Genomic DNA, 19,745 nt, shown 5'->3' on the forward strand with positions numbered 1-19,745 from the left:
TTGAAATGTAAAACTTTTAAACCATTGACAAGCCATAATTCTTTTTGGCAGACCTTCCTTTTCTAGCTGAAATTTTTTTTTTTACACATGTATTTCGGTATTTTATTTTAGTTTAAATTTATATTTATATATTTATAATAAGGGTGTAGCTGCGCGCACACAAATATATAATTGTATATATGTTGCAAAAAATACATATATATTTATTTCAGTTCAATTTCATTCTGCTAGTTTACATTCAAAATCCAGTTCTGCATCCTGTTTGCCCAGTTCAAACTTGCTGCTTACAGTGTCAAGGCCCTGAGTTTAATAACAAGGGAACATGCAGATGGTAAAATTCATACCTTAAAGGAACACTTCACTTTCTTTGGAAACAGGCTCATTCTCCAACTTCTCCAGCTTGCAAGACATGCTCTCTTTGCAAGCAAGGGTCTGGCTGTTTTCAGGCGCTGTGTGATGAGAGTTGGAGAATGAGCCTATATCCTAAAAAAAAAGTGGAGTGTTCCTTTTTAAAGGTATTTGGATAAAAGTATCAACCAAAAACATATGTAAATTTAATGTAGGTAAGTGGTAAAAATATGTAAATGATGTCTTTATGCTCTTTTATTGCCTCGTGGGAAAACAGAAGCACAATTTTACTTTAAAGAGATGTTTCTATTGATCATGGCAGCACTTATTCATCAAATGATGATCAACTGAGGGCGAGGAATGTTATAACTGGGCACTTTTCCAGATGGTTGGTGTAGACGAGCATACTTATGGCATTTTTAAGAGCTGATTCAGGTATTTGGATCACAGTGGTGCAGCGATGCTACAGATTTTGGCAGCATTAACTGATTTGCATAAATCCTTTAGTGAAATAGCCACTAGTGAATCAACACAGACAGCAAATGCAAAAATGCGCTATCATTAGGCATAATACATTCTTGAGATAAGCTAATCCCAGAACACTGAACTGATTATTTGTGAGCACTGATTATTTTTTAGCAGTCAAATCGGTTTCATCTAAAACACTGGATGCATATTGGATGTTGGTAGTAGATTTGTCAAGCAAATGCAGGTTGATGTTTTCATGTATGTCTGACTAGAGAATCCTGGGGTCATGACCTTTTGTAAAATGGCTATTGAGAGCGAATGAAGGCATGAGCCAAGCTTAAGCTTCTCTCAGTGGTTAGCTGGGGCCTGTCTGCCGAGGAAGAGAGAAAGAGAGCGAGAGACATTCAGATTCAAGCAAAGATTGGGTTTGTAGTTTAGGTGACCCAGTGATCCTCTCTAATCCTCTATAATGGATGCCTATTGTTCTGGCATGCAAAGGTCATAGCTCAAGTGGAGTGGGTGCATTGCATTTTCCAGACAGCTTGCTGCTCTAATTTACCCTATGAGTCTGGAAAACTCTCGATGCTGGAACCGCTGCTCAAACTGTCTGAGACACTTGGTTAATGGGACTCCTGGAGAGCTATACTGTAAAACATGTTTAATAGACCCCCAGACCTTAAAGTCAATGTGAAATACGGTTATGTTATGTAATAGCCTACTTTATTTATTTATTTATTTATTTTAACTATGCACACTTAATCAGTGCATGCAGTTTTTGCAATATTTCTTAAAATATTTCTTAGGAAATTTTAATATTTTATATTTCAGTTCATGCTTTTATTTGAAATACATTAAAAACATAAGTGTTTAAAACTTGTTCAGTGATTTTAAAATGTAATTTAGCATTTGTAAATGGTGAAGTAATTACATTTGGCATTAGTGAAGCTAAATTTATACCCTGCAAAACCATATTTACACAAATATAATTTTTTTAACAATTTAAGTATTACTATAGCAATATTTTGAGTATTGTTTTATGATATTGATGTGTTTTATGATATACTGTTGTGTTTAATATTGGTAAATGGAATTATAAAAATGATTGTGTCCATAATAGAAAATAAATCATTTCATGTCAACTCAACCAGAGGTACCTGGCTCAGTTTTTCCTGATAATAAGTAAGTAATACGTGAAGAAAGCTAAAATGTTCAGTGTCATTTGTTCAAATTTTTCGTAGATCAAAATTACAATTTTACCTGCGATATGGAACCAAATTATGAGGGGTAAAATTACTTCTTTTATACTTCTACAGGCATGCAGACATTAGGGAGGAAAGTACTTTTTCCCATTTTTGAACTGTCACCATTGGCATATAATACAACAGATTTTACCAGCAAACCCTAATAATCTCTTAATAATAATAATAAAAAAAATAACATTGATTCTGCCATTTTTCAGTACAATAATTATTGCCCTCATGAATTCTGGCTTCAAATCTCAGGTGAAAGTTGTCATTTTGACCCCCCTCTACAAAACAGTAGATTACTCAGTAAAAAAATATGTAACATTTAATATTTTGGCTTTCATTTATGTCTTGCTTCATAAATGTATATTACCAAAATCAAATACTTGAGCCAGGGAGGTTTTTGAGACTTGGTTGATTGGATATGGAAAGACCCAAATAACAACAGCTATTGTGATGCATAGAGATGGCATTGAGGTTGAAATTGTTTCCTTGAGAAATTTTGCCCTAAGTTTTTTCTGATTGAACATCCCATTAGTAAAATGAGTTGCAAAAAAAAAAAGTCATATTGACAGCAGTTCAAAGTAAAACTGGGCTGGAAAACCGACACAGAGAGTGAAAGTGGTGGAGTGCAAGTTGCATTGATTGACACTCAGACAAGAGATTTGTGTGGCTTTGTGATTCACTGCACAAATCAATTCTGTGAAGGCACAGCTGTTTCCCAGGAGCACGGTTATGCCCCAGCCTTTTCTAGCAGTCCCTAATGATCACACGGCGTAAGAACAGACTGCGGCCTGTGTGTTTGTTAGGCAGTGTTTGGACTCGGAGTCACTGGGCTGTTTGTATTTGTGGTTCTGCGGTCAGCACGTATGCTAAGACGATGAAGCTCCAGCTGTCCCTTCCTCTAAAAGTGTGAATGGGAGGGAATGAACTGTTTTTACCAAACTGCAGTGGACAGGAAGACAAAGTGGATTATTAATAACTGCTGGCACATTTGTTTGAAGGGGATATTTAACAACAATGTTTCAACAATAGTGATTGATGACCGTGTCATCCATCAAACGTACCCTGTTCACTATAATTAGTCTTATTGTGCATAATTCATGACTTGGTGTTACTCTGAAGAAAAAGGCATTTGTTTTTATAATATTCGTAATCATTTTGAAATGACTTTTACAGATGGCGTAATCAAGGGTGCGTGAGTGGTGAAACATTGTAGCTAATAATATCATAGGCCACTTTTCATGATCCAGTTAAATCCGATGGATAAGATTAAGTCGCATCCTAGTTTTTACTGTATTCCGCTAAATACTGCAAATTACATTCATGTGATATTTCAACCAAGGAAGACTAGCCACATGCTGCTTTGCTAATCAATAGATTGTGAAATGAGAATATATTTATCTCCCAGTAAAAGCTTGAAACGTATGTATTCAAAGAACATAAACCATAAAGTAGGGTTTGAATAAACAATCCACCTGTGTTTTGTTATTTGTCACTTGCAACCCATTTTATAATGTGAAATGCATTTCTGAGTGAAACAGGATATTCAATGAGAAGAAATGTAGAGCAGAACTTGATTTTATCAAATGGGAATTGATTGGATGTTACATAGCAGTCTCTAAATAGCTATTAGTCTGTTGGTCAACATTATCTAGTGATTTCAGTGTGAAAAGTAAGTCAGTTTGCAGAATAAGTAAGTCATTACATTTTGATTTAGATTTTTTTGTTTTTGTTTTTTTTTTTAACAACATGATACGAGCACTGAGAAGGTACACAGGATCAGTTTAAAATGAATGTTACCGGAATTGGAGAAAAATAAGTGGAGATTATTAGGCTTTATGCATACGAAACAAGCTGCATTTTGTAAATAATTATTAAATTCACATTTCCGTAAGAATGGTTTAATGAATGATTCGGCTTACATAGAAATTCATTATGCTCGTTTGTTATAAATAATTGCAAAAAAAGGAAAACTGCAGAGATATTTGTCTCTGGTTACGGAGAAAGTAGTTGGCCTTTTGCACAGTTTGTAGTTTGTGTTTGCGTGGGTAAGGTGCAAGGTGTTTGACACCTCCAAGAGCTTCATTTCTTTGTTCATTTACTTTGACCTCAGTCATTTAGAAACCAGGAAACTTGGGGACATTTTTTACAACTGGCAACCTCTTCTGCAAATGAACCAAGCAACTGCTGAGTGGAAAATACCATACTACTGAATTCTTTGCACGCACGGTTATACTTTCGTGTTTCGTGAGCCTCAATCTCTGCTAAAATCAGGGCAATTTAGGCGGTTTGAAGTTAGTCAGGTTGCAAACTGGATAGAAAAGACATCGCTAGGCACTTTTACTGATAGAGACGACATTTTCCCATGTTTTAAACAATGTTTTTGATTGAAGACTGACATTCTTCCTTCCCCCATTCCCGTTAGTTCTAGCAGAACACATGGGAATCACAAAGACATGAAGATCTAGTGGTTGCAAGGCACTAATTGTTGCATAGATTAAATCGTGCATAATTATCCTCTTCCGTCTTTGTTTCAAACTCTAAAGGAAACAAACCCTCTCCTTGTATCATCAATGAGAGGTTCATGGCATTTCAAATGCTAATGGAACAGGTGCTTTTAGCTGTCATGGGAACATGAACCCTACGACTTCATTCAATGATAGGAAGTCACATGCATCTTTTAGAGTATGTTTTAGAGTATGAAGAGATACATTCTTGTTTTTTCTCTTTGTCCTTTGTGCTTATTAAATTTCCCACCATCTTTTTGCCCCATTTTATCAAAAGAGCTTTTGTTTTCAGTAGTTAAGCTCTTCAAAAGTAGAAGGTAGATGGTTTTTATTTTATTATATTACCTCGGCAACAAGGTTTTAATTTGTATTATTTTTGACGAGGAGATATTAAATGAAAATTTATTGTAGATTTTATGATTTTTGACAGCAAGATTTAAAATTACATTTTAACTTGAATGTATAAGGAGAGTGTTTTTTTATGTATCAACTTGATTTTATAAATACTGTATGTCTAATTGATGTGTAATACTACATTGGTTTATTCATGCAGGATGTGTTCTTAATTTAATTCGAACCTTTTTTTATGCCGTCACATGCAGACGGTATTTCTTGCCTTTGCACCATGTGCTGCTGTGATATACATCACATTTTTAATTAATTGGTCTCAATTAACAGCCCTGATAGAAATCAAAATATCACACTAAATAGAGCAAACAGCGTAACCCAAATACCACTGCAGCACATTGTCCACGCTACCTTTCCTCTTGAGAGAGGTTGGTTACCCAGCATCCCCCTCCCTCCATTATGATGCTGCGTGGCTGAGGGCTGACTCAGCGCTTGTGCAGAAAAGAGAGTGAGGGAGGAAAAGAAAGATGCAGTGTGAGTCACAGAACATCCACTTTGATCCACTCAGCATTCAGAACCTCATCTCCCATCAGCCCGCTGGGCACAGAGGAATAACCTACTGCAGTGTTCAGTCTTTGATAAGCTCTCAGATGCATCCAGTAGTGTTTAGAAAGGAAGACACACAAAGGACTATTGAGATGTAACTTGCTGTCTTGGTTAAATTCTCGGTGCGTGGTGCTTTGCTTTTATTTCATTTTTATTTTCCACTTGTGTAGACTCCAATCCCAAAAAAATTACATTTGGGTAGCGGACATGAAATGTTAAGCAGTAGTAGTGGGAAAAAAATTGTAAACAATTTTCTCTTTATATCATTATACATAAAATTAATTTGACCCTTGTGAAAGGGATAATTCACCCCCAAATTTTGTCATTCATTTGCCGCCCTCTCATTGTTCCAAACCTCTAAGACCTTTGTTCTTCTTCGAAACACAAAGATATTTTTTAATGAAATCTGAGTGCTTTCTGACCCTGCTTAGACAGCAACGCAACTACCACCCTCAAGGCCCGGAAAAGGGCATCATCAAATGAGTCCTTGTGATTTTTCTATCGTAATTTTATTAATATACGAGGATATTTTTTTACTGCGAAGAAAACCGTCCATTTAAAATAAATGATGTCCACTTAAATTGCACTGATTCATGCAAATATATTTGCTTGGTGGTGTTTTAATTGCTGTAAATAAGACTTACATAGCAAATTATACCCAGAATACCTGATTCTGAACGTGTCCCAAACAGAAGCATGCCTGCTCTTCCCTGTTTGGGTACGCTGGCTCTGAAAGAATGTCGAAGTTGAATCCATTACCTAGATCCTAGACGATCTACATCTCAGCCAGTCAGTTGAAAGAGTAAGAAAGTGCTTTTGGCAACAGCAGTGCAACAGTGCAGGAAGGGGGGGGGCTGTCTGCTGTTAATGCTCACAGGGCATTCTGGGTAAATTGCAGTGTTACAAAAATTCAAGGCTCACTGGCATTTTCTTTCTCTTGGCACACAGCATTCTACAGGTGAAAGGTGAATCATAGCAAAGTATGAAAACAGCGGGGTTATTTAATTGATCGCTCCATATGGTTTTACTAAAATAGTAGTTTTAAAAGCCGGCAGATATTTTTATTGCTAATGATGTGTCTTGGAAAATCTTCTAATTCTTCAGCATCAGAATCAATCTTCAATTTTCCTGACCGCGTAATTTCGGGAAAACTGTCTGGGAAAAGCTCAGCCTCGGGACACATGCTTGTGACACGCGGGGTGACCATAGCAACACTTTGTGTGGGTGTGTGTGACCGCAACACCCCTATTTTGTCATCTTTTGGACTGCTCCCTCCCTCCTTCATTCCCGCTCTCTTTCCCTCTCTCTCTCATTCTCTACTTGGAAAAAGATTTGCGCAAACCAAAAAAAAAAAGTTACATTCTCTGTTTAAGACATAATAAAGATGGTATCCGAGCAACGGACAGGAATAAAAACACATTTCCCTGAGCTCTGCAATAACAAAATGATTCAATTACTGCATAAATACAGCTGTGTGTGAGTGTGTGTGTGTGTGTGTGTGTCTACGCGGCTGACAGAGAGAGAGAGCAGCAGAGCTGGTAGGCCTGGCTTTTTCAGGACACTCCAGTGGTCACCGTTTTGCCTCATGCTATCACGGCCGCCCTTCCATCGGCCTCTGTCAGATCAAAGATGCTCAGTTCATCTGCCATAATGAAGCCATTCATCAGCCATGTTTATCAATAACATTCTCATCCTTAATGTGCACACAAAATACAGTCAAAGCGCTCTTCTCAGACTGATTGTAGTAAAAACAGCATTCCGTTGGAGCCGGTCCAGGCCTAATATGGAAAAAGACAGAGTAGACAGGAGAGTGAGAGAGAGAGAGAGAGAGAACGACTGAAAGAGAGAAATGCAGTATGCTTCTTAGTTCTCTGATCTTCTTCATGTTGGTGTTGTATTTACTGTAACAGTAAGGCACAGGGTTTAAAAATATCTAATATATATATTGGTATATATGTGCTAGTGCCGTCTGACACGTTGAGTTGGGATGCTTAAGTGGGTGACAGGTTCAGGTTCTCCTCATTTTCTGTTTATTGTCATATAGGGTTTGCTGTTATAGCAGTGTATATATTCTTCAATCTGTGTCAGACAGTAGAATTTTTATTCTAGTGTTTATATTGCAGTAGCGTTTATGGACATGACTGTTTGAATTCACAAAATTACCAGTTGTCTCCAAAAAGTCAAGGAACAGCTTGTTTTTAAGAGGTTGCTGTGCTGTGGCTTGTTATTTGAAAAGCATTATTTCTATTGTTTACATTTAAATCATAAATAAGAAAAAGAAAATTAAAAAACAACAAGTGAATTATATATATGACCAATTGAGTCAGAATTTAGTTTTTCAAATTTTTTCAATTGTTTAATTTATTTGTCAAGCAATGCAAAGATGTTTTTATATTGATCCCTCACTTAACCATGTCTTTTTTTGGTTTTGGTGAACTTTTAATTCATTTACAAATTAATTAGTTTATTTGTTTACCTTTTCATTATCATTGCATTGCATTGCTAAATTCTGCATATCCTTGCATGATTCTTCCAACTCGCACTGCGATATATATTTTTGGCCATGTTCAGGAAATTTGTTTAGAAATTTTTTTCCGTTGCAGTTCTGTGCGGTGACACTAGTGATGCAGAAATTACACAGTTGCCCAGTTTTGTGTGTCTTTGCCTGGTTTGGGCCTCATTTGACCTGCCTCTGAGCTTTTTCCAAGGCTGCGGAAAGAAGAAAATGCCCAACAAATGTTTATATTTGCCCGAGTGGTTGGTGTATTTGCTAGTGCTGAAGCTAGAGCAGTGAAAGGAGCTCTGAAGAAAAGAAAATACATTCACACACGTCTGCAGGGAAACAGGCCCGTCTCTAATCCCCCTCTATTCCTGAAATCACTATTTCCTCCTGGCGTTTCCTTCCTGGAAATCTTTGCTGTCAGTGGGTGAAAATTGTGTCCAGACTCTTCTAAGTTCTCAAGCCAGAATGTCCGTTGGAATTTAGTTTGGGAAACTATTTTGGGGCAAGCTATTTTGGACATTAACATAGCTAAATAAAACGACCTTACCGTTTTTCTAAACACATGCAGTTGAACCTGATGAGGATTTAGCAGTTTTTTGGACATCATATATTGTGCCTGTTTGCGCAGCTTGGTTTTCTGGCTTTTGTCAGCCTTGATTTTCCATATACGTTTTTTTTTTCTTTTTTTCTGTAAATCTTTGGAAAGTTTACTCAGTAACTGTATCAGTTCCGTCGGAGTCGACTGATTACAGATGTGAGTGCGTACAGTGAGTCTCTCAACCTCCCAATTACTGCAATCTGTCTGCATTCAGCTTCTCCCGGTGCAAATGTTTAAATAACTGGAAATAAAAACATATTATGCGCCGCTGTTGCTGTTGAGTTCAAAAACATTTCAGCAAAAACGTCTTTTCAGTAAAGCTATGAAGCAGCGCAAGGACAGGGCAGTCAAAAAAAAAAAAAGCTGTGCTGTCAAACGATTGCACTAAAGCAACCCAATTCTGCTCAAAACATCATTTGTTATTGGAGTCAAGTATGTTTGGGACTTTTTTTTTTTTTCTTCCTTTTGTTGATTTCAGTTATGCACCGGCAAAGAAATAGTTTGGACTGCACTTTCTTGTATTTCTTACATAGAGTTGTTCAGATGGATTTGTATCCAAAATACCATCATATTTTGCATTTCTTTCAAAACGGCACAATTAGTTGCATGCATTGTTTACATTCTGCATTGTTTTTTTCACCTATTTTGTCTCTCAACCCTCATCACTCTCGAAGGGGTAGTGTTTTGAGGAAGGCGTTAAGCAGTATAAAAAGGCTTGTTTTAGTTTAGAAGACAGTAAAGTTTCTGGTGTTTCAGGAGATGGTTTCTGTGGAGCAGCTGTGAGAGTGTAAGAGCTTTCACTGCCGTAAGCTGCAGAACTGGCTTATCGCATGAGATCCACAGCGTGCCGAAGTCACGTCTCATTATGTTCTTTTAAAACCTGCTCACTGCTCGCAGCACAACCAGAGCGGGGAGCACTGTGTTTTCTCTCTCTTTTTTTTTTCTTTTTCTTTATTTCACTCTGTTTGAATTACTTTGGCCAAGCAGCCCTTGGCCATCTCTCTCTCTCCTCTCTCTCTCTCTCTCTCTCTGCGGTTGCATTATGCCTAAGCAAAAGTGACACTCTGGTAACGATGTCATGCTATATTGATGCCACAGCTGACATCATTCAGCTCGAGCCTGAGTTTCATTATTTTGCCATAAGCGCAAAACCCTCCTATTGAACATAAGTTCATTCGCATGTGGGGATTTTTTTTGGGCTGATGATTATCGCAGAACTGTAAAGCAGCGCTCTCATTATGACTGTTTTATGCACACACACGCACAAATGGCCACGGCGGTGCGCGCAGAGCTTCGAGTCTTGTTAATGATAATTGATAGATGCGCATGTTTAATGTTCGGTTGGGGTTTTAGTAACATTTATAGCACGGTCTGGTGCTAGTTTAGGCTTTTAGAAATGGTCAAATATGGAAGTAATTAGTCAGACCAAATGAATGCTGCGCTAAACGGTTAAGGGACTGCGGTTCTCAACGTGCCTGGGAGGTACATCTGTGTGTGTTGTTGTTGTTGAAAACTTACCACTGAAAGTGAAAATAGTCAACAAAACATAATTGGATAAATGATGACTGCACATGGGGCTTCGGTGAAAGATGGAAACAATGGAGGATTGTGGGTGCAACAGAAAACCTTGTACACAGTTAATTGTGATCTGTTCAATATCATCGAAAGTTGTTTTTGTTGTTGTTTTAGAAGAAAATAAATCTGGAATTTACGTTTTCTCATTTGATTAAAAAAACAAAAACAAAAGAAAGAATCAACATATGGGAAAAAACGCTTTTCAATAAATGCGTCAATAGAGGAAAGAGCCAGGATGATTCATTTCCCCTTTGTACTCGAATTGAACTGCAGACGTGGCTTTTGTTGTCAGAAATAGATTTTGAGTAAACACATGAATAACGTCTTTTTTTTTTTTTTTTTCCTCTTCTTTCCCAGGATGAATTCCATCCGTTCATCGAGGCGCTGCTGCCGCACGTGCGTGCCTTCGCCTACACCTGGTTCAACCTACAGGCCCGTAAGCGCAAGTATTTCAAAAAGCACGAGAAGCGGATGACGAAGGACGAAGAACGCGCCGTCAAGGATGAGCTCTTGGGCGAGAAGCCCGAGGTCAAACAGAAGTGGGCGTCTCGCCTCCTCGCCAAGCTCCGCAAGGACATCCGGCCTGAGTGTCGGGAGGACTTTGTGCTGTCCATCACAGGGAAGAAGCCTCCATGTTGCGTCCTCTCGAACCCGGACCAGAAGGGGAAGATGAGGCGCATCGATTGTCTGCGGCAGGCGGATAAAGTTTGGCGCCTGGACCTGGTGATGGTGATTCTGTTCAAGGGCATCCCGCTGGAGAGCACGGACGGGGAGCGTCTGGTCAAAGGCGGCCAGTGCTCCAATCCCATCCTCTGCGTCCAGCCTCATCACATCAGCGTGTCCGTCAAAGAGCTGGACCTCTACCTCGCCTACTTCGTGCAGGAGAGAGGTGAGTTTGCACGACCGCCAACATTTGAACGCATCCTCGTCCGTTCGGATGATTCTCGGAACTGCGCTGTTGCTGAACCAGCAGTACCGGGAAGTCGTGCTGTGCAAAGGTACAGAGAAGCCTAGGCTTGTGGAGAGGCAGTTTGGCGTGTGGCATATATCACAGAAAGATGCTCTGGTTCATTCTTCTGAGAAAGCTGTTGACTCATCATCCTGTGCTGTTGATACCAGGGGCGCCAAATTTTGTGTGCAGCTTTTGCTTGCAGGCCTCAGAATGCAGAGCGAGGCACCGCACTAGTCAACATTTTCAAACCAGAGCCGTGCTGTCAGAATCACAGACGTTTAGTTGGTTTTAACCAGAGAGACAGGAAGAAAGAATTTAAGACAACATTGTGAATCATTTAAAATAAGTGGGTCTGCTCTGACAGGCCGGTAGATGCGTTTTAATTTACTGGAGGTTTGTTGTATAAATGGAGCTGTGGAGGCTGCTGGGATACATTCGGGCTGATGCACGATTTAACCCTGCTTTCGTCATTTGCTAATTTGACAAGCATTTAAAAAACACAAATTGATTCATTACATAGATACAAAAAGTTCACTTTTTTGAGATCGAAAGGGAGTCGAACAGGGGTAAATTAAGATCTTTTTTTCTTCAAGACTGGTCATATCTTTTTTTAGTTCAGTTTGGTCAGTTATTACATTTTTTTACATTTTTTTTTCAGTCTGATTAAGAATTGAAGAAATCTTAATCTGGTTGTTTCAGTACGTTTTGTATAGTATTTTGATCAAATATATTCTATCCTGATTTTCATAAAATATTGTGACAAGATTTATTTATTTATTTATTTTTAATGTAAAAATATTTTGAAAATACAATAAAATTTACTACAAAGGAGCATGTAAAGCAAATATCTTTAAAAGAAAATTCCATGTGCAGAATGCCTCTGATCACTTTTTTCTCCCCTGTTTGTATCTCTGTAATACTTTACTTTCAAGTGGCATTAGATAAATTGTAGTATATGATGTACACCAATAATGTCACCTATTCGTTTTATTTCTTTATTAATTTAAAAAAAAAATTAGGTAGCACCAACGTTTTAAAGATCCATTATGACAAGGAATATTTTTCAGCAACGAAACAACGTGTTAGAATGATATCTGAAGAAACACTTAGAGACACTAAAGACTGGAGTAACGGAAATTCAGCGTTGCCGTAACAGCTAAATTATACATTTGATTTAAGCTACAAATAAACATAATTTTGACTCATCCTTTAGTCTTTTAAAAACAAACAACAAACATTTACTGTGTACATATATTAAGCCTGAATACACATTTAAAACATGCATTTTCTAGCGTAAGGTTACCGGTAAGCAACATGGAAAGAATGTGATGTAATTATCCGTAAATAAAACTCCACCCACAGGAATTAACATTGCGGGCCGATGAACTGGAAGGTTCATCCACGTAGAAAAGTAGTCAGACCTCGGAATTATGATTCAGACAATTTAGTAAATAACTTAAACAACAAATGTTTTTACTGTGACTCTCATAAACCTGACTACAAGCTCTCGCTGAGCTTCCGGTGTGTACGTATTACTGTAAGTGCATTTTCCGTTCGTTTTTTAAAACCAAAGTATGAGTCAGCATTATTTTCTGTGGTAATTAACAACATGCTACAGAAGTACAAATATAACTTTGTAATACCGTTTACTTGTTCTCAGTAATTTAGATATGACTCTATAGAAATTTAAGAAGCTCAGTCTCGGTGACAGCACGGTTTGTGTATGTATATTAAGAATGTGTAGTGCTTATTAAGTTGAGAGGTCAGTGTGACAGGATGAAGAAGTGTGTGTGTGTGTGTGTGTGTGTTCAGAACAGCAGCAGTTGGGGTGACTCAGCGTTCTGTGTATGTGTGAATAGTCCGATCGCATCTCTTTGTGTGCTTATTTTCTTTTCTGCTGTCATCTACATCTCCTCATTTACAGAAGCGTCATTTCACTTTATTTTGACGGTCCCTTTCGTTTGACTATAAGTAAAGTTGCACCTACATACTTACTGACTACATACTTATTAGAGTGTTGCAAAGCTACGTCTGTTTAGGTGCCATCGCAGTAAAGAGTTAGCAGATATTAATTAGCTGATATTCTAATGAGAGTTTGTTCGTGTGTGGGAGCAAAATTACTTGTCAAAATTATCTGGAACTTTTTACAGTTTGTGTCACTCGACCTGTGTTTGCAGTGTTCCAGATCAGAGTAAACTGCTGCTCAAAAGTTTGTGGTCCGTAAGATTTTGTAAATGTTTTTAAAAGAAGTCTCCCATGTTCACCAAGGCAACATTCATCGATCAAAAAGTCAGTAAAAACAGAGATATTGTGAAATATCACTACACTTTAAAATAACTGTTTTCTATTTTAATAAATGATGAATAGCAATTTATTCCTAAATGCAAAAATTAATTTTCAACAGCCAGTTTAGTTTTCAGTGTCTCGTAATCCTAGAAAAATCATAAAATGCCTATTCAATGTGAAACATTACGTCTTCTTATCAATATTGAAGAAGTTGCGTGGCCTTCATACAGGTTTTTCATTCAGGATTCTTTGATGCATTTACTAGAAATATGAAGCCATTGAAACAGTAACACTTTTTAACAGTTGAATGAATCCTTTCTGAATAATAGTAAAAAAAAAACAACCAAAAAACTACTATGACTTTTGAACATTAGTGTATGAACTGTTTCACCCACCACTGACCTGGGAGAAGGAAATGGACCTATTCCACGCAAAATGTACTTCTTTTACTTAATACATCTTTTATTCACAAACTTTTATGATTATTCATCTGTTGTACAAAAACAATATCACATCAGCACAAGTGCTGTAGATGCTGGCAAAGCATTGGAAAATTATTTTAGCCCACAGCTGCAGCCTGCCGTTTTCTTCCTTTTCTTTCGCTCCCTCACTCTATCGTTCGTTCTTATTTCCGCCCCTTTGGTCTCCCCGCCCCCTCAGGTGACCTTCACCCTCGGTTGTCTGGGTCAGACAGGCAGCCCGCATGTCACCTGACCTGCCTAATAGCCTACAAACTCCTTGCTGTAAACAGTCCGATAAGGAACTGCGTCCATTCTCCCTCACTCCTACCAACAGCAGCACCACGGAGAGAGAGAAGAGAGGGAGCGCAAGGAAAGGAAAAGGAGGAGTGGCCAAGAAAAAGGCGAGAGTGAAAGAGGCATACAGTCAGCATTTGCCCTTAAAGGCACAGGGCCATCTTTCACTTGCAAGGCATGCTCAAATTCCCTTTATCTCAGTGAAGTTGAACAGGACTGGCTGTGTTTCTGCAGCAGCAGCTGTGTGTGTGTGTGCGCGCTGAAACTTTCAGCTCTGTTTCGATATCTTTGCTAATGGAGCGGAGAGCAGGGTGGGGCGGGGGGTCCCACATGGAGGCCAGATCGAGAAACAGTGGCCATTACTCTTACTGCCCTCCTTCTCTCGTTCAACAGGCTATTCGCTTCGCAAACGCTTCAACCGCGAGTCTCTCGGGGTGAAACGGGTCCCTCGAAAGATGATCAAATTAATTACATTTCTGAAAGATTAGGCTACGTGCCTCATTAGAGATATACGATTTATCTAGCTCCCCGTATCGCTTTCCAGCGGGGGTCACATGATCTGGCTCGTGCCCCAGTCCTCCTCTGATCTTTTTTTATAACTCGCAGTCTCTGAAGCTTTTGCTGGGACAATAAATATTGCGTTTGTCAAAACAAACAGGATGGTGGTTTGACCGAACCGGAGCACACGGCTGGTTTGGTGGCACTGGAGGCGTCTGTGGCTGAAGCTCGTTCTCCGGGCCTCAGTGTCCCGCTGTTTGAGGAGCCGTTAAAACACATCAACTCTCTTTTCATTTGTTTCACGTGTGAGCGTGCACTGCTAGTCAGCCGAGCAGGAAGATGCAGCAAGCACACACGTGTGTGCACATGGTCACACACACACACACACACACACACACACATGTTCAGTAAACACAGAGGAGCTGGAATGTGCTCCAGTGCTCTGGCAGCGGAAATTTGGGAGGGGTGGGAGAAAGAGGGTCAGCTCAGGTCAAGTTCACAACGCTTTCGGCCTCCAACAGGGGGAGGTGTTCGGCGTGCTTATCTTCTTAAAGGGCCAGCACTTAAAAAGCAAGGCAGCACTTGCTGGAATATAACAATAACTTTTTTGTTGTGCTCTACAGGCATGTCAGTAATAATCACTTTTCTAAGTTACTTATAACAATACTGTACATGTCAAATATACAGTTAGTCCATAGGTCAGAAAAAACACATTCTATTTACTTTTAAAGTTTTATTTTGAAAAGCTCTCAGATTTTTGGATTAAAGCACAGGTATTCTTTATACGTTATGAGTGACAGTCAAATGTGCCATTTCCTGACATAAAACAAGATCTGCTAGCTTGTGGCTGAAGCTTGTGGGTCTCATGAAAAAACATCAAAGTGTTCCAACCCCACTGAACTTTCTTTTCACACTTACTGTTTCTTTAAGTGTTTCGGTGAAAGACCTGTTATTTACAGTTAATAAGTGCTAGCCCAAACCTCTGGCTGCTTTCTGAGCAGTGTTTCCTGAGAGAGAGCACTCTTCCGAAAAGAGTCGGACATGCAGTCTCTCTGTCTGAGGGGAGAAATCCTTAGAGTTGGAATATGTCGATATTCAGTAACATAATGGAGCTTTGATTTCTCTTTCTCTTCTATCAAATCAACTTTTGACACTGTTATATTTGCAAAGCTAAACACTTGCTCTGATGCATGAAGCTCCTATTTGATGTCACTGTAGCTCATATTACAAGCAATATACTATTCATAACTGATGCTGATAATGCCACTGTGTTCTTTACACAGTAACATTTACAGTTCATGGTACTGTTGTCTACAGTGGTTAGTTTACGTAACCTTCAATCTCAGATAAAAAGGTACAAAAGCTGTCACTCAAGTGGTACCTTTTCAAAAGGTAAACCTTTGCACCTCTCAGGTGCTATTGTATATGCTTAGGGGAATAATATGTACCTTAAAGGTACCAGTATGGACCCTTTAGACATAAATTATTTACCTTCTGCCCCAATGGCAGCTTTTGTACCTTTTTTCTTGTACCCCTTGCATAATCTGTAAGATTTAGCATTGTAAAAGACAGATACGTTCTTAAACTAAAATACAAAAAATATGTATTTGTATGATTATGGCAGTATGTTTTGTAAAAAAAACCAAAAAAACATCCAGATTACATTACATATATTGTATTTAGTAATATTGACTTAATCATCCACTACAGTACTCATTTTATGTAATATTATCAGACTACTTTTACTATTAACGTTACATATTTATCACATTAATTTAAATAGGTAATATTCTACCAAGTTGCTATAAAAATATAAAGAGTAAGAAAATATAGTCCATTTATTAATAACATGAATTGCATTAAAAATAAAGGAACTGCAGGGGGTTTGTGGGTTTAATGAAAAAGAAGAATTTAGCAGAATCAATAAATTAGGATTAATGCATTGCAATTATGTGAATATTTAATCATTTAATCAGTAATCACATTGTGCAAGATATTTGTAAACTTGTAAAATAACTGTACATGAATATAGCAATTATTTATTACCACAATATATTTCTGATTGATGTATTCCATAGTTCCATAGCAGAGATGAAATAACCCGCCGAAATGAATAATAATCAAGAGAGATGAGAAAGACAAAGTCAAGACAGACAATATTAGAGTGACTGTAGCTGAGCAAAAGATGCACAGAAAAAAAAATAAAACGGCGTATATTATATAGATATATGCTTGTGCAGTTTATGGAGAGAAAGAGCTGTGTGCAGAGGGAGGTCACAGATGAAAGTCAGAAGCAGTGCAGCTCTATGGTAATCAATCTGTCAGATCAATGTGTGGAGCAGCCGGGCAGAATACAGCTGATAGTGCTGACTGTTCACAACACGCTCCCCGCTCCGCTCCACGTGAGATACGCTGACCACCCCCATGAGACCGCAGCGGAAAACTGCACATCCACCAATCAGAGTCCAAAATGAACACTCACCAAGTGGAAATAGGAGAACAGTTTATGTTTTGGCGAGTAGATAACGGGAGTATTAGAAATTGCAATAACGGTGTAAGAACCAGAAAAGTTAATACGTTAATTTGCTCGGACAAGCAGAATTACAGGTTATTTTTGGACTTTCTTTTCAACCCTTCGTCAATGTGTTGATTAACTGGGCCTCATATGGTCCTATCCTTTGAGAATGGTCTAATAAAATATTGTAACTCTGTGTTCTAGCTAGTAAATATTAGTGCCAGGACGGTGTCTTCTATCATACGCCTAACTGTGCAATGCATCCATATTAAACTACATCTGATGGTTAACATCAGTAGCGTGTGCACGTACTCCTCATAACCTTACATAACCTCCTGAAGAGTGAGGGTGATAACCAGACGCAGCTCCTCGCTGATTAAACAGTGACTCCCTGATAAACCCATGGTGCATTACTGTATCTCAAACCGCTGTTACAGGTCACCCTCGTTCCGCCATCTGGAACTCTTCGCATTTTTGTTTAGTGGAAATTTAATAGAGGCCACCTGAACTGTCTGAGCCATGGAGGCCTAATTTACCAGCTGTTTGTCTTCACATAACCCTGAGTGTGAGACTCTGCTTTTATTTGATTTTAAGAATCACTTTATTATAAAGTTATATTATGATAAATTATAGGTTATCACAAATGTCACAGCATTTATTATTTTCTAGGTTAAAGTTCATTTTTATATATGCTAGGGTATGTTTCACATTTCAAGTTTTTGAATAAAGTTGTAAATATTTTGGTTTGTTTAGTTCAATTAATGTTACTTTGAATTACTTTGAAAAATTTGAAAAGTGGATATTTTATAATAAATAATTTTTTATAAAATATCATTATATATATTAATATAAAATTAAATTTGCCTCACTGAAAAACTGAAAATTACCTACCAATCTTTAATGCTGTTACAAAATAAATCAAATATTTTTATAACTTTGTTTGTCTTTATATGTACGGAAAAATTCTCAGCATAATAATTGTTATACTCTAGTAGCAAGCATTTGCAATTGAAGTGAATATTGATGTGAATGTTCAAGGAGTGACGTTCTTGTCCTTGACTTGTCAGGGTGTTTGTGACTGGCGGCGCACACTTTAGTTCGCTTTAATCAAAGAAAAAAACGTTTACATGATACTCACTGTTTCGCGGCTCCTTGTCTGCCGGTCAGATTCGGCTAAACCGCTACTAATTGGAGTATGTGTGTGAGAGAATGAGAGAAAGTGTTTGAGGTTCCAGGGGGGTCGGCCTCGCCGGGAGTGTTGGATTACTGACTTATATCAGAGAATAGGTGGAGGGAGCGGATGAAGAAGTGCCAGGAATCTGTTTGAAGCGTCCAGGAGATTGAGTAGAGCGAGTAGGTTTGTGCGTGACAGACCGACGGTGTCCTCGAGCCCTATAAAAATGTTTCCTCTGAAATGCCGATGCCCCAGCTGTTACAGTGCAGAGAGACAACTCCACAGACGTAACCCACCCCGTCTCTGCTCTGCCAGGCTGTGTGTGAACGAAAGTGTCAGCTTCATTTCTCAACCTCGGCACAGCTGCCAGTGACCAATATGACTGTCACAGGACTTGCGCCGAGGGTGAGTTTGATAAACAGTTGGGGCAGTTTTGCATGTGGTATTTTATTGTAAAAGTGCGTTTTATTCATGAAAGTCAATGGGGCCCAAATTAACACTGCTTGCGATGTCACCTTTAGAACACAAATTTTTAATGCTTCAGGTATCATGAACTTCACAGCCTTTTTAATTCAGCTAAATGTTCATTTTATATTGCATGTTTCTAATTTTAAGATATGCACTGCAATAATAGTATTTTTGGAATATATTTGACACAAAAATACCATTTTGGTCTTTTTACTTTAATTTTTAATTTTTCACATTTAATTTAGTATGTTCACAGATTTTTTTTTTTTCCAAGTATAAATTAAAAATGAACAATTGCAAACTTATAAATTAACAAATCACATTTACCACCGTTAGCACTGTTCAGTTTTTTTTTACAGAAGAATACATTGATTTCAAGAGCAATGTTTTTTCAATGCACTCAGAATTTCGTAGGGGATTTTTTTAAACACTTTGCAAACGGTTAAATATTTTTCACAAATTTGTCGTGTTAACTAATAATATTAAAAAAAAGACACATTTTATGCAAAACTATACATGCACAGTACACCACATGCAACATTATTAGTGTCCGTTATGGAAACTAGCATTTTATTTAAGTAACTTATTATTATTTTTTTAAAATGGAAAAATGTACTCATGCTGCAAGTTGTTGCAAGGTGACACTGAACAAATGTTTGGGGAGCGAAACTGAAATTTTCAATTGAAACCAGCAACATCAAAGTGTCATTTTTGGCACAGATTTAAAAGCTTTTTCAAGTTTGGTTGGAATCCCCTTAATTTAGCGTGACCTCATATATGTCTAAACTAATGAGTTTGTGACCACAAATGGGAAATTAAATTGGTATCATTTTCCATCTTGACTCAGAAGGATGTCTGAAATGACGACAACGGAAGCCGTTCCCCCAGAACAGGAAG

General features: G+C 38.1%; 1 protein-coding gene across 1 annotated transcript in view; it reads left to right on the forward strand.

Annotated features, from left to right (window-relative positions):
- nfic (nuclear factor I/C) overlaps window positions 1-19,745 on the forward strand; it is a 79,532-nt gene that overhangs the window by 12,626 nt on the left and 47,161 nt on the right. Inside the window, 1 exon segment of the mRNA XM_043247464.1 lies at window positions 10,558-11,089. Within this exon segment, the coding sequence (XP_043103399.1) occupies window positions 10,558-11,089 (532 nt within the window).

This window comes from Puntigrus tetrazona, chromosome 8, assembly GCF_018831695.1.
Source record: "Puntigrus tetrazona isolate hp1 chromosome 8, ASM1883169v1, whole genome shotgun sequence".
NCBI classification, from domain to species: domain Eukaryota; kingdom Metazoa; phylum Chordata; class Actinopteri; order Cypriniformes; family Cyprinidae; genus Puntigrus; species Puntigrus tetrazona.